This window comes from Poecilia reticulata, chromosome 9 (genome assembly GCF_904066995.2).
Source record: "Poecilia reticulata chromosome 9, P_reticulata-male-v2, whole genome shotgun sequence".
Taxonomy (NCBI): Eukaryota; Metazoa; Chordata; class Actinopteri; order Cyprinodontiformes; family Poeciliidae; genus Poecilia; species Poecilia reticulata.
This window is the reverse complement of record NC_088838.1, coordinates 4,533,288-4,546,633: the sequence shown is the minus strand read 5'-3', so window position 1 is coordinate 4,546,633 and position 13,346 is coordinate 4,533,288. Positions and strand designations below refer to the sequence as shown.

Genomic DNA, 13,346 nt, shown 5'->3' with positions numbered 1-13,346 from the left:
CCTCATATGTTCCTGAAGCTTCAGGTTCCATGAACTGGATGGTCTGTTTGACTTTCACACAGGAGCCGTTAGTTTAACAGGCATTTCTTTTAAATGAAAGCTCTCATCTCCAAAGTCATGAAGACTTTAGAGTCTCCATCACTCCGTACCAGCAAATTAATTCCACACCAGTGTCTTCACTCCTGTGTGATCCTCACACCAACAGTCATGTTTACATGCATTCTTCCTGTCATGAGTTGGTTGTTGGTAGTGGTGAGGATAGAGGCAGTGGACCAAGGTTGAAGAGTAAATGATGTTTATAATGATGAATAATGAAGGGTACAGACGTCCAGGCAGCACCGGTGAGCAATGAGGCAAGGTGCTCAGACACTGGTAACACACTAGACTGGACTACACCAAAATGACAAGACACAACAAGGATCCTACAGGGAGCAGGGGACACAGGTGGGATTAAATACACAGGGAGATAATCAAAGCAAACAAGGGACAGCTGGAGACTATTAAGGGGAAGCCGCAAAAACACAGAAACTCAATAAACTAGAAACATACACAAAAACCGAATCCTTACACCTCCTTTTTGTATTATGATGTTCTTGTATTTTTTGAGTACAGCTAATTAGGATTAATATTTTCTTCCTCTTCCGTTTGTTAACATATTTAACTGCTGGTGTAGACGTCAAACAAGCCAGGATTCTTCTACCAGAAATACTGGTTTGGCAGAACAGATTAGAGAGATAACACATTCCTGATATTTCATAATGGGCCACTCTATCAGACTGATAAAAAGGCGCGGCATGGGTTGTCTTCCAACATTAGACCGTAAACTCAGACCATACACGGTAAAAAACTGCTAAGCTCAGACCATACACGGTAAAAAAAGGGCTACCTTAGCAGTTTTTTCCAAACCGTCGCTGGGGGAAGATGATAAGTTGTCACCATGATATGCTGAAGCTGTGTTGGTTGACGCTGATGGGTGTATTGATACATTCCAACGTGATGAGACACTTCTGAACGTCTGTGAGCCTTTAGTACGTCAAAGCGTTTGCATATCAACAATAACTGGAAGGACCAAAATTTTCTCTAACAAAAGCCAACAAAAAGAAAAGTTCTTGTTGACTTGTCATTTTTGCTTAACTTTTATTCTTGTTATTTATAGGCCAACTCTTTCTGAGAGTACAATTAATATTCAAAATTGAATGCTTCACATTTAACATGAGATGTTATTGTTTCATTCTGAAATATATATATTGGTCCACATACGTGGACCTTGTGTTAAAAACACAAAAATAAATGACAGTTTTTTTCCTTTGATACTTTAGATCTTATGGCTTGAGAACAACAAATAAAAATATTTATAGAAAGCACAGCTGCTTTTGGCTTGTAAGATTGTGAGAAAGTTGTCACTTGGATCTTCAGAGTTTTTGTTTGTGTCTCTGTTCAGCATGGCGAGGATGGATGTGAACTGACCTTTGACATTTCCACTATGCTTTTTGGAGCCAGATGATTCTATCTCAGCAGACCTCAGGGACCAGTCATGCATCTAGCTGCAGGACAGACGGCCTTCTTCATAATAAAAACAGGACTCAAACCTGACTGAGTTGAAGGTGTTTTTCAAAGAACGGGCAAAATATTAGTCTCTGAAACCCAACAGACCCGCAGCTGGACTTGACTGAAGTAAAATGTGGTTCTACAAAGTATTTACTGAAGGGGGGTTGATACAAATACCATCATTGGCATCAATATGGATAGATGCATGTGTGTCTTATATTAGTTATTTAAGTAGTAAAAAGTGTGAGTCCTAAAACTGATCCTTGAGGTACACCACAAACGACATCCAAAAGAGATTCATTACATTTAACACACTGCTTTCAATTTAACGGATAATCAATAAACCAACTGAGAGCACAGTCAGTCAGGCCAATATCACAACCTTTTTGGTACAAAATGTCACAAATAATGGTAAAATCCTTCTAAAGGTCAATAACAAGGGCAACACAGTAATGAATTTCTTAGTGTTCAATGTGTGTATAACAATAGCAACTTTTCCTTTTTCACACAGGAACTGTGTTACAGTCGGAAGCAGAAACCTTGTGTTTGCTGCTGCTGAAGTCTGTATTTGCACACTAGTTCTGAAATTTTAGCTACATTTCTCTTTTGAAACAAAATAACCAAAAAATGATCACAGCATCACCAGACCACATCTATGTATCCAGTTTTTACACGTCACACCCAACGCTCCAAAAGCCCAACATTAACATAGAAGAATCAGCGGTTGTTTCCAGTCCCATGCGCTTGTTTTTCCACATGAGAGGTAATGCCATCTGACTTTGAATTCTGAGATTTGCATATCATTTCACACCACGTGAGTGAGACGACAGGAAAATGACCCAAAATTACATGAGAGTCGAGATGATCTTTCAGCTGTACATTTATTTCCAAAAGGCTGCATATACATTTGCAAATTCTACTGTACAGAAAACATCCAAAATGTCCGTAATTATAGATAGTGTACCACAAAGCTGCCCTGGCGTTACCAAACGTAGATGTTCAGCACTAGAAAAGCTCTGCAGCCTATTTAATATTATAATCTTAAATACTTTTTCAACTAATACCTTTAAATGTATGTCAGCGTGATTATTTGTTCTTTTTCATCGTCGTTGTTCTTCTTCCCATCACCTGTACTTTACAACATTCACCATTTACAGTAGGTAAACAAGGCACAAGAATAGTGATATGAAGCCGAAGGCCATGCGTGTAGCAACGAAGAGCATGGGGCCAACCAACTCCGCTGACAAGACAGTGAACGATTCCTCCCATGAAACAGGTTTATATCAGACACCACAGGGTTGTACACAGTGAGGATGTGTGCATCACTTTCAGGGTATAATGAGACACAGCAGATGTCACTGGGACACGTCCAGGCTGGTGGGGGGACGCACAGTGTGACAGGAGACGAGGGGTATGGACACTCGATGCAACAGCAGCTTAGCTCCTACATAAACTCTCTTTTTGCCCGCAGGAGTAACAAAAATCAGTCACAGTTGATTGAAGGGAAGGAAAGAAACCACGAAAGACACACTTTTCACTTAAATTATACAAAAGCAGTTCTATAATCTGTTTAAAATGCATAGAGATGATCCAGGAAATTAAAGAAATTTCACCAGCATAGCGGGACAAAAACCACTCTAATGTACAGTAGCAGGTCAGAAATAATTTGATGTGTTCAAAGCAACAGCTGATGAAAAGCTTAGGTGTATTTCCCTAATACAGATGAGTCATTTTCACTGGAAAAATAAGTAATAAAACAACAGCAACAGTCACAAGAAATGTTGATGTGGGTGAAAAAAAAAATAGGCAGTGAAGATTTTATGTTTTCAAATTGCGAGATAGTTGACCAGTTACAAGTTTGTTATCAATAATTGATCTTATCTGAGGGAAAAAAGCAGACACCTCATTCATTGTCATATAAACGAAGGTGCAAAAAGATTACTTTCTTCCATCTTTGATTTTTATTGTGGTTTGTTGTCTGATTATTTGAAATCTGTAATTAGCCAAAATAAATCTTGCTATTTCATTCAGTTTGTTTTTGTCATGACTTGTATAATTTAAATGCAGTAAAAAAGGGGAAAAAAGGAAAGAAAAAAGAAAACGCTAACGGCTAGCTTGACTGACCACTTGGATTTTTTTTTTTTTAGCTATTTCAAACAACTACAACTGAAGAGGACAACGTCCTTGGAATAATGTGGATGTAAACTATCCAAGCTGGTGGATGATGATAAGTTGCCACTATGCTACGCTAAGGATGTGTTGGTTGAAGCTGCTGGGTGTATCGATACACTCCAAGTACACCAAAAGTGTTTTAAGTGTTTTTCAGCAGACTGTTGATTGTGGAATGCCTTTGAAGATGGGCTGTGACTGCCCTTTCCCAGGTCTTTTCCTAGCAGACTCATGATCAGTTGGTAGTCTCTAGCTAGCTTAATCTTAGCGTCACAACATTTATGTTAGCTGAAACAACTGAAACACAGGTTTTTTTCCTCCTAATATATCATTGATATGGAATTTTGTAGTTTGATTTTCCAGCCAACATGGGGGGTTTAAACCAACTATAGCTAAGGGAATTATTATTGAGAACAACTTCACAGAACCTCTTGAAAAATCCAAAGTATCATTTTGGTTGAACTATAAAAGGTTCAACAAAAGCCTGCTGATGTCACACAGGAGCCTGTTCAGGTGTGAGCCGAGGTTCAGGTGAAACTGGCTGTGGATTGTTGGACAAACCCAAATGTTCCCGTCTGCTTCAAACTGTCATCCATTACATAAACATGCTTCTTACCATGTTTATGCAACTGGTATTTAAAAAAACCCCTGGATTCTAAAAATTCTCAGAATGGAAATTATAGCCACAACTAGCCCATATGTAGGAAAAGTGAAGTTTTGGGAATAGCTTCACAACATCAAAGTAGTTTACTGCCACAATGTGGAGTCAGGTTGGATAAAAACACTATTGACAATTGAACAAAGCTTACCTTCATTTGAAAAAAAAAACAGTGAAATGATTCTGCTGGTCAGCAGGAGAATACAAAGGTAGCATAGAAATATCAAAACAAGACTAGATTTACATGAGCATGGCTGATATTGGGAAACTGCTGAGATTCTTAGAGTCTGTTAAGCATGTGTTTGGTACAACAACGTAGAAAGAAACATCAAAAGTTAGGTTTCTTTTAACTTTCTGAGACAAAACCTCATAACTGCAGAAAGAGAAAGGACACCTGTGAGACAATAGGACTTTGCAAAACAAAACATGGTTCATCTCATGGTGGATTCACAAAAAATGTGAATTACTTTAAAATCTTCATCCACTTTAAACTGAACAAAAACAGAGAGAAAAGTTTCTCCCTTTTTATAAAAACAAGACAATAAGTTGTATTAGCTACTGGACCTTCAACCTTATGCAAAATAACAGGAAGTGAGAAACTAAAGAACTTCTAATAAACACCAGCCCCTACATTTTACTTCATACAGTGTCTGGAACATTGGCTATTGAGAAAAAATTGCTTGCTGGAGACGTGGAGCTCTGTTGAAGTAAATTTTACCTGGTTGCTAACGTTTGCACCAGAAATTACCTGCGCCATAATCAACCATCTTCCACTGAGATGAGAGGAGAGCTGAGAAGAACCAGATGGCTGTTAATACTAATTAAACATTTGGAGGTGTGGCCAACATGGATTGAATGGTTTCGTTCAGGAGTTCCACTGTTTGAATCTATTAGTACATGTCAGAGGGCTTAGTGGTGTTTAGTTTGTCTGGTTGATCTTAGCAAACACCTGATGTTCACCAGACACCATGTGTACCCTTTTCAATTTGTCATTATGTTCACCATTTTCCACTGCTGAAGTAAATTACCAGGAATCTGAGAACCTTTCTACAGATAAGCCGATGAGTCTTCAAGCTCCTGCTCTTGCTAACTACCAGTCATTCTTGCACTGATGTGGTGTGGAGTGAATTTGATGCAATTTGAACTACTAGTTTTCTGTTTTAGCCCTTGACCAAACAACAGAAATGCATGTGGGTGTCATCTGGATTAGAGTGTAACAGCAATAACATTAGTAGTGTACCAGGATTCAGTCAAATACATCCTTCTTTCTGTCATCTGGATTTGGTGTTTTTATTCTTTAGAGCCATTTTTAAATGAGAAACTAAAAACCTCTTTAGTTTCTGCACCCTTACAGCTGTTGTGACTTTAATGCATTTGTGACTAGTGAATTCCACTGTCAGATAGAATTCACACATGGCCTCTCGAGACACAAAGTGTCTACACTGTGTGTAGGTGTGTGCGTGCGTGAGTGTGTGTGTGTGTGTGTGTGTGTTTGCTGGGTGGTTTAGTTGAAAGGTGTCAGTGCCTGATATGAGGTCCACTGTGGGAGCTTATGATGGTAATTAGGTGATAAGATGCCCCAGACAGGAAGTGATGTTCTACAGTTTCCTCCCAAACTGTAACAAACTAACAGCACAGTGAACAAACCTCTTCATTCACATTATGCCATAGTTCTTTTTATTGTTTTCATTCGTCTCCAGTTTAAATTCTGTTGTTGCTTAATGCTGATAATGCTGTTTTGGTGGAAATGATAATGCAAACTGTGGGTTTTCAGACGTTTTACGGTTTTTTTAAGGATAAGAAAATGAATCACTTTTGAATATCTGGCTTTTAAAGTTCACTTTCACAACGATGTTAGTAATATCCTGCTTAAAGAAATGATAAAAGTAGTGGTTCTTAACCTTTTTTGAGGTACCGAACCCCCCAGTTTCATTTGCGCATTCACCGAACCCTTCTTCACCCCCGCCGACACACAAAATACTTTGTGGTATTCTGATTTAGTAATGTAATTATATTAGTTGTGTTACCACCCCCACGCCACTAGAGGCAGTAGCAAACCCGAAAAGATGCGACTAAGGAGCAGATTTAAACTATAGAATTTGGTAAAAACGGTGAGTTTTGCTGAAAGACACAAGTTCAAATCCATGCTGAGTGGAGCTCCTTCAATCAGGGCTCCTCCGCAGCTCTGATTGGCTAAGCAATGTAACGTGATCCTCTGATTGGCTAAGCAATGTAACGTGATCCTCTGATTGGCTAAGCAATGTAACGTGATCCTCTGCAGCAAGTGATGGCAAAGCGGGGCGTCATCACGACTTTACACAAGTGTGTCTTTATCTCCGCGGCAGAGGCTCTGCCGAGCCCCTGAGACCGACTCAACGAACCCCTGGGGTTCGATCGAACCCAGGTTAAGAACCACTGGATAAAAGGATGGACATACAAAACGTCATTCCTCATTGTTGAGATAAAAAGGAGAGGGTGTGTTTGAAAATAAAAACTAAAGAAATAAAGAATCCTTTATATTTTAAGCAAAAAAAACTAATGAATGCTCAAAAGACAAACTTAAAGCAAAAAGATGAAAAAACAAAACAAAACAAACAGAAAAAACTGAGGAAAGGCCGACAAAGATTTACAATCAGTCCACAGATCCGTTAAAACACAAGGGCAGATCCACAGCAGGAGCTGGTTCACCTCGGCCCGCTGTGATAGCTCGGCCCGCTGACCGCTGCCACTGTCCGCTCACAGACAACCTCCCGACACGCCGCAGAGGTAGCGCCATGTCTGTCTGCGGCCGTGCACGCATGCACACGCGCGTCGGTCTGCCAGTTAGAGCCGGCCGACCTTTTCTCTCAGCCCGTGTATTCAGGAGTGCAGTCCTCGCCCTCCGGAACCGCCGCAGGTTTGGCCGTACCGTAAAGGCCGCACGCTTCTATGTGATTGAGGTCGGGATCCGCTTCGTCCGGGTCCTTTGGGGAGCTTTTGGAGTGGATTTTGCCAATTTCCTCCAAGGCGCTGGCCAAAGAGTCAAGGTCGGCAGAGTCCTGGTGGCGAGCTTCCCACAGGCTCAGGATGACAGCGGAGGGACTCCGCTGCTTGGCGAAGTAGCCCAGGTTACTGTGGGGGAGCACAACATGGCGGAGGGATGAGGATTTCACTTTTTACATGATGTAACATGAAGACGTTTAAATTACATCTACTGATCATGCTTTATTGCTTAGTTATGTTAAAGTTTAAGCAACATTTCTAAAAAAATGTTTGCTAAAATCTTTTACCTGTCATTATGTCGTGACATATGAGAAAGATAATCTGTGAAAGCTCTCTGAGCTGCTATTGTCATGTGAAAAAATGCATCGCTACTGACCAAAAGTGACCAATTAGAGACAGGAGGAGGGGCTTAACGCTGTCAATCAACCGCATGAAAAACATTTATCCTCTGTTATCGGTGGCCATGCTAACTAGCCTTAGCATAGTAGTACAGCAGAGAACAAATGGGGGAGTGGTGAGCAAATGGGCATAATTGACAACGCTAAGACCCGCCTCCTGGTTCTGATTGGTTGTTTCTAGTTAGCACTGGGAGAAGGTAGATGAGCTGGATTATTTTTCACAGATTGTCCCATCCGGCACCGTCACAACATAGTGACAATTTTAACAAATATCTATATATAGAAAAGATTTACAATAACTTTTAAAGTGACTGTCGCTTCTGAGGTGAGACAGAAGTTGAGACAGACTTTAAAATCTGCTTTTCTGGTCAGAACCTTTTGATCATACCTCAGTGTTTCTGCTGTAAAGCTGCATGGAAAGCTCTAAAATAATTTTTCTACTTTTACAAATATTAAATAAATCAGCCACACACAAACACATTTTTTTTACTGTTTAAACTTTACCTTTAATAACATAAAGTTACCTAATTTTTAAAGTGCAATCAGTAATACGTTTATAACAAATTTATATCAGTAATAGTTTCTTGGTTAATGTCAAATTGTCATAACAAAGACATTTTGAATAATGTCAACTTTGTATTAAAAGTGTCATAATTTACCGAATGATGCTTTATGACAACAGTCATAAATATTCATGAAGGTTTATTCATGTTCATGACAGGAGTTATGTCATGTTTATGACAGTGTCATGACAGTCTTATTCACCCCCTTTCAAATAAAGTGTTACCGAAACGTAACTTTAAGTACTTTAGGCACGAATCTAAAACTAGAAAATAACCATAGAGATCCTTAAATGCTGCTTTGCCTGACTTTAGAAACTAGTTTTTATCTTTCTTTAAGCCGTAAACACAACCATCTGTTTTCACAGGTTCCACGACAAAAGGCTGTGACCTTTTAAGAAAATAAGAGCATAATTAGGAATAAATTAACAGAACGAGTCACGAGGATTTGAAAGCGACTAAAGTTTGACTTGCTTAGGAAGAACGGAGAGCCGGTTGCCATGCCAATGTGGTGCAATGCCTCATTGTATTGGTTTTAAACGAGTCCACCAGGGGGCAGTGTGCCACTGCAGCTGCCCAGCCACCTTCCTAGAGCTGACATGAGAGGGGCTGCAACTATTGGTCACTTTGGACTCGATCCAAAGCTGGTCAAGCTGCAGAGAGGAGAGCTCTGAGGAAGATCTTCAGTGTCTCTGGGCACTGAAAATATTGGTGCCACAGGAACAAGCAAAGACCTCAAGTTCTCCTCATCATCAATGCACATTGTGATAGAACAATTACCAGAAAACAAATGAGTTGACTGTGTTAGTACTGAAAGAAAGCCTTAAGGAGTACAGTTATCTGGAAAGTCATTTAAGGTTGGGCCAGAATTGACATTTTTTTTATCACTACATATACTCAGGAGCATGAGTATGATAGTGTAGTAAAATGATAGGGATAAGTCTGATAGAGCTCCCCCAGCTCAAGGAAGGCTAAAGCTGACCCAAATCACCCTCTTCATCACCATGGTAATGTGTATGTGGACCATAAGTCTGATGTACAAAAAAATAAAGAAACATGGCTCAAAACACTAATCCTGAAACATCATTTCACTTAACGGAAGGTCTGCATTGTACTCACCGAGGGGAAATTAGCATAGATAGACCCCACACTCATCTTTATTTGTACAATGTCTGGCAGTGTATCTTTTACCATCTACTGTGCGCTACCTTTGTTGGCCTATCAACTAAAATCTCCATAAAACACCCAGAGGTTTGTGATAAGCCAGTCGAGTGTGAAAAGGTTGAACGACCTGTGTTCGGTACGCTGTGTACCTGCTCTGATTTGACCAACTGATCCCCGAACACGGTACGTTACGGAGCGGTGTAGAACTCACCGGTCTAGGTGGAGTTTCTGGGCTAAGAGTTGCCAGTCCTTGCCCTTGGCGTTGGCAGTGTCAAAGGTGGCGCAGATCCTCTGGCGGATGGACAGTGGGATTTTGAAGGCCTTGGGCCCCGTTTGGGACGTGACTGTGCAGTCTGTCTGCATAAAAAATGGAACTGGCTCTTTCTCACCCTGGTGGACAGCACATACAAGAAAAAGACAACAGTCAGATATGAATGGCTGCAGCTGCTGTAAGCATTTCAGAGAGGAGCAGCAGGGCTGAGATCATTTACACAGCATGTTTAATGTTTTAAAGTGCCTCCATGCCGGCCATGAACCAACACAACAAAGACGGGGAAACCAAGTATGATTTACTGGGGTGTCTGAACCTCTGGAACTGGTACGTCTCAACAAGTTTTACCCAAATTAAATTCAAGAACTTTAAAAGTCTTGTTTAAACTTGTAAATAGGAGATTGAAGTAAAAAAATCAGTTACATTTTACATTTTCAACAAATCACATTTATCTATGCGATTCTGGATTCGTTAAGCCATTTTCCAAACATTACAGTTCAGATTAGAAAGTCACAACTCATTCATTTAATCTTTGTTTTTCACCACACACCATACAATTTGGCTTGACCCTCTGTCTTAATGTCCACACAATGCTGAAGCTCGCAGAGAAGCCGTGGGGACAGCAGGTCATAGTAAGAGATGAGTCAGAAAACTGTTGGTGAATAATGATTGAAATAGTTTGTGCAATTTGCAGAAAATGTCCTACATATTTTGTTGAATCAGGAAATACAACACATTTTCCTGAAAAATGAAAACAGGTGATCCAACATAAAAAAAAAACTTGATTTAATTGCTTACAAGTACGGTAATCAAATAAAGTTTAAAAGAAAATATATTATGTTTATTAAGTTGTCATGTTAAAGGGGCTTTTGTTCAGTGCAGTGAACCCTCAGCTTTTCAGGGTTCAGTATTCAGGATTCACCTTTGTAACTTCACTCCAAATTATTCATGAAAAATTAGCCTATTCAAGGATTTTTCTAAAATATTCAATAGGAATATTTTAGAACTGAAATGAAAGCTGAACTTCCTGGATGCAACACTACTTAACACAGCAGAAGACTGAAGATATCATTTGCTGCGGCAGCTCCACTCTGTGTGTTGATGTATATTAAAGTAGATTTGATGTTTGAACTCTTAAATAGTCATTTTTTTGAGGGGAGCGTTTGGGGGTCCGCTGTTAACCTGAACTTTCCCAGCATTTACAGACAGTTGTTGTTTCTAAAATTCTTGTGAGGTGGATGTTGTTTAAGTGTTCCACTTTAAAAACAATACCAGTTGAAATAAATCATTAAAAGGCTAAAGTGAATAGTGTGGATAAAATAATAAAAAAAAAAAACTCTGTAAAGGAAGTGGGAGTCAGCTGAATTCCCAGTTGGACGGCTTTCTCTTGGTGTAAGCCGCTGGTTGAAGGAAAACAGAACTTCATGGCTGTGAAACATTTAGCAGGAACATCTAGTTTGCAGAAACACTGTCACACGAGACAAACAGATGGTAGCATTTTGTTTTCTTCATAAACGTAACCTCTAGGGGGAAGAAGAAGAAGAAGAAGAAGAAGAAGAAAGAGGAGGAGGAGGAAACTCTCCAACTAGAACAACAAGACTGCATTGCTGACTTGCCAGCAACTCTAGAAAGCAGTTTGACTTCTTTTCTACGAGAAAACCCAACTTTCGCTTGCTGTGAAATGTATAAATCATGAGCTGGAAGTGGCTGGAAGCCAGGCGGATCCTGTGTTAGGCCTGTTTCTTTGTTGCTGCTTTGCTGGAATGTCCTCCCGACTCGGCCTGCGGTGGGATTAATGTGGACAGAGCTGTGACGGACCTGGGATGTGTTGACGTGCGCCGCCGGAGATACTGACAGGCGGAGGAGTCGTTACGGTGGGAGCGTCGCAGCAAGCAGCCGCTCCAGTCAGGCCGGCGGCTGGAAGGCGACGCTGTCAGACGTTGGTGCCTTGCCGGCGACAGTAGAACGTCACTCAGCTGCTGGAAGTTCAGCGAACGGACAGTTTCCCTCCCAGAGCCAGGACAGGCTCTCTGCTCAGTCTCAGAAACTAGATTTGAAACATATTTGGAACCTTGACCATTACCAAGTGTCAATAAAAGCTATGTTACACTTTATATGATTATTGTCTTTATTTTTTTTTTAATGGTGGTTTTTTTATGGTGGCATGGCAACCCTGCTTCTGTCAGACTGTAGCTACATTGTAGCTCACCACCATCAATGAGCAAATGACTGGACATTGTGAAGAACTTTGAGTTGCTTAGACTAGATTATGAGCTACAAATAAAGAGAAATTAATTCAATCATTAGATATCTGGATGTTGTGTTTCCCCTACAGACTTGGTCTTGGAGTAGTACTTTAAAATGTCTAAATATTCCACAGAAGGGGTTAAGGGGAGAAGTAGAAAATTCCAATTAATGATGTTTTAAAACATCAAGTGTGCAGAAAATAAAACCCCAGATATGCATGAAGCTGCAGTGCTTACGCTGCTGACAGCAGTGTTCTGTAAGACGTGCTACAGTGACGGAAACCATTTGGTCATCAATCAGTGTAGGATCGCTGACCAGAAGGTGTGTGTATGCATTCTATCTGTACACCTTTTTTTTTTTGCATTGTTTTATGGTAAAACAAAACTACCAGACATTTTGCTGAGTGCTGAAGTCATTCTTTTATCTGTAGTAAAACAGTAAAACATGCTATAATGGCATATTAGGGCTACGGTGAGCAGAAGAGAAAATGCAGAAGTTTTCTAGAAAAAACAAGAAATTTTCTGAGTTTGAAAAGTAAAAATATTTTGACTTTTATTAGATGAATCTCAACATTTCTGAGTTTATTTCTTCCACCTACATTGGCTCTGGTTCTGTCACAACATGCAGACTCTTTTAAATTTGTTGTGGTTAAAGCGGTTCTACTTGGTTAGCAAAATGTCCCCCCCTGCTGGCAGTGGGAGGTATTGACATGTTGAGCAGTTCTTGTGGGTAAACTGCGTTGCATTCCCCACATCGGGGGACTAAAAGCCAGTCACCATGTTTTCATGACTGTAGCTCTATTAATTATGCACACTCAAGGCGTCCTCTGCTTCCAGTTGGCTTTAATTGGACCTGACTGGATAATTACTCCCTCCAGCTGTTGATCTTCATGCACCAAACTTTCTAATATTTGCATAAGAGTGGTGGACAAAAACACACGTCCGTTTGTGTTTTTTTTCTCTCTCGTTGTAACGGAGTGAAGTTTCTTGGAGGCGAACCTTAGAGGTGAATCATAACCGGGAAGTCTCGACGCGGCGCCTGTAAACCGCCGCTTTTACGGAGCTCGGCTAATCACCGGGGAGGAATTAAATCCAAGTGTAAACAGTAATTGTAAATAACATTTCTCCTGTCCATGGCTTTGTGTTTTATTACGGCGGCGTGCGGCCTGGAGGGAGGACGGGCCTCGACAGCCCGACCGCCGTCAAGGTGCTCTTGAGTGAGGAGGCGCAGCTCCTCGCCGCTCCACTGGTGCTGCTCAGCCGCTGACGGCGGTGTGTGTGCGAGCGTGTGTGAATGCACAGAAGGCTATTTGCAGGAACACACGTCTCCCTGGGCAAATAAAGGTTACA

The 13,346-nt window shown here is 40.6% G+C and overlaps 1 protein-coding gene across 3 annotated transcripts in view; it reads right to left on the bottom strand.

Moving 5' to 3' along the window:
- Positions 1 to 2,410: 2,410 nt before the first annotated feature.
- The window catches only part of unc5db (unc-5 netrin receptor Db), a 247,517-nt gene continuing 236,581 nt past the window's right edge, over positions 2,411 to 13,346 (bottom strand). For 2 of the 3 annotated variants that reach the window (XM_081611274.1, XM_081611276.1), the window contains 2 exons: positions 9,691 to 9,869; positions 2,411 to 7,486 (listed from right to left, as the gene is read on the bottom strand). In XM_081611274.1, coding sequence (XP_081467400.1) covers positions 7,222 to 7,486; positions 9,691 to 9,869 — 444 coding nt within the window. In that variant the 3' untranslated portion in view covers positions 2,411 to 7,221. Of the gene's footprint in view, positions 7,487 to 9,690; positions 9,870 to 11,453; positions 13,327 to 13,346 lie in introns of those variants that run through there. The other variant, XM_081611277.1, reaches the window with a different exon arrangement.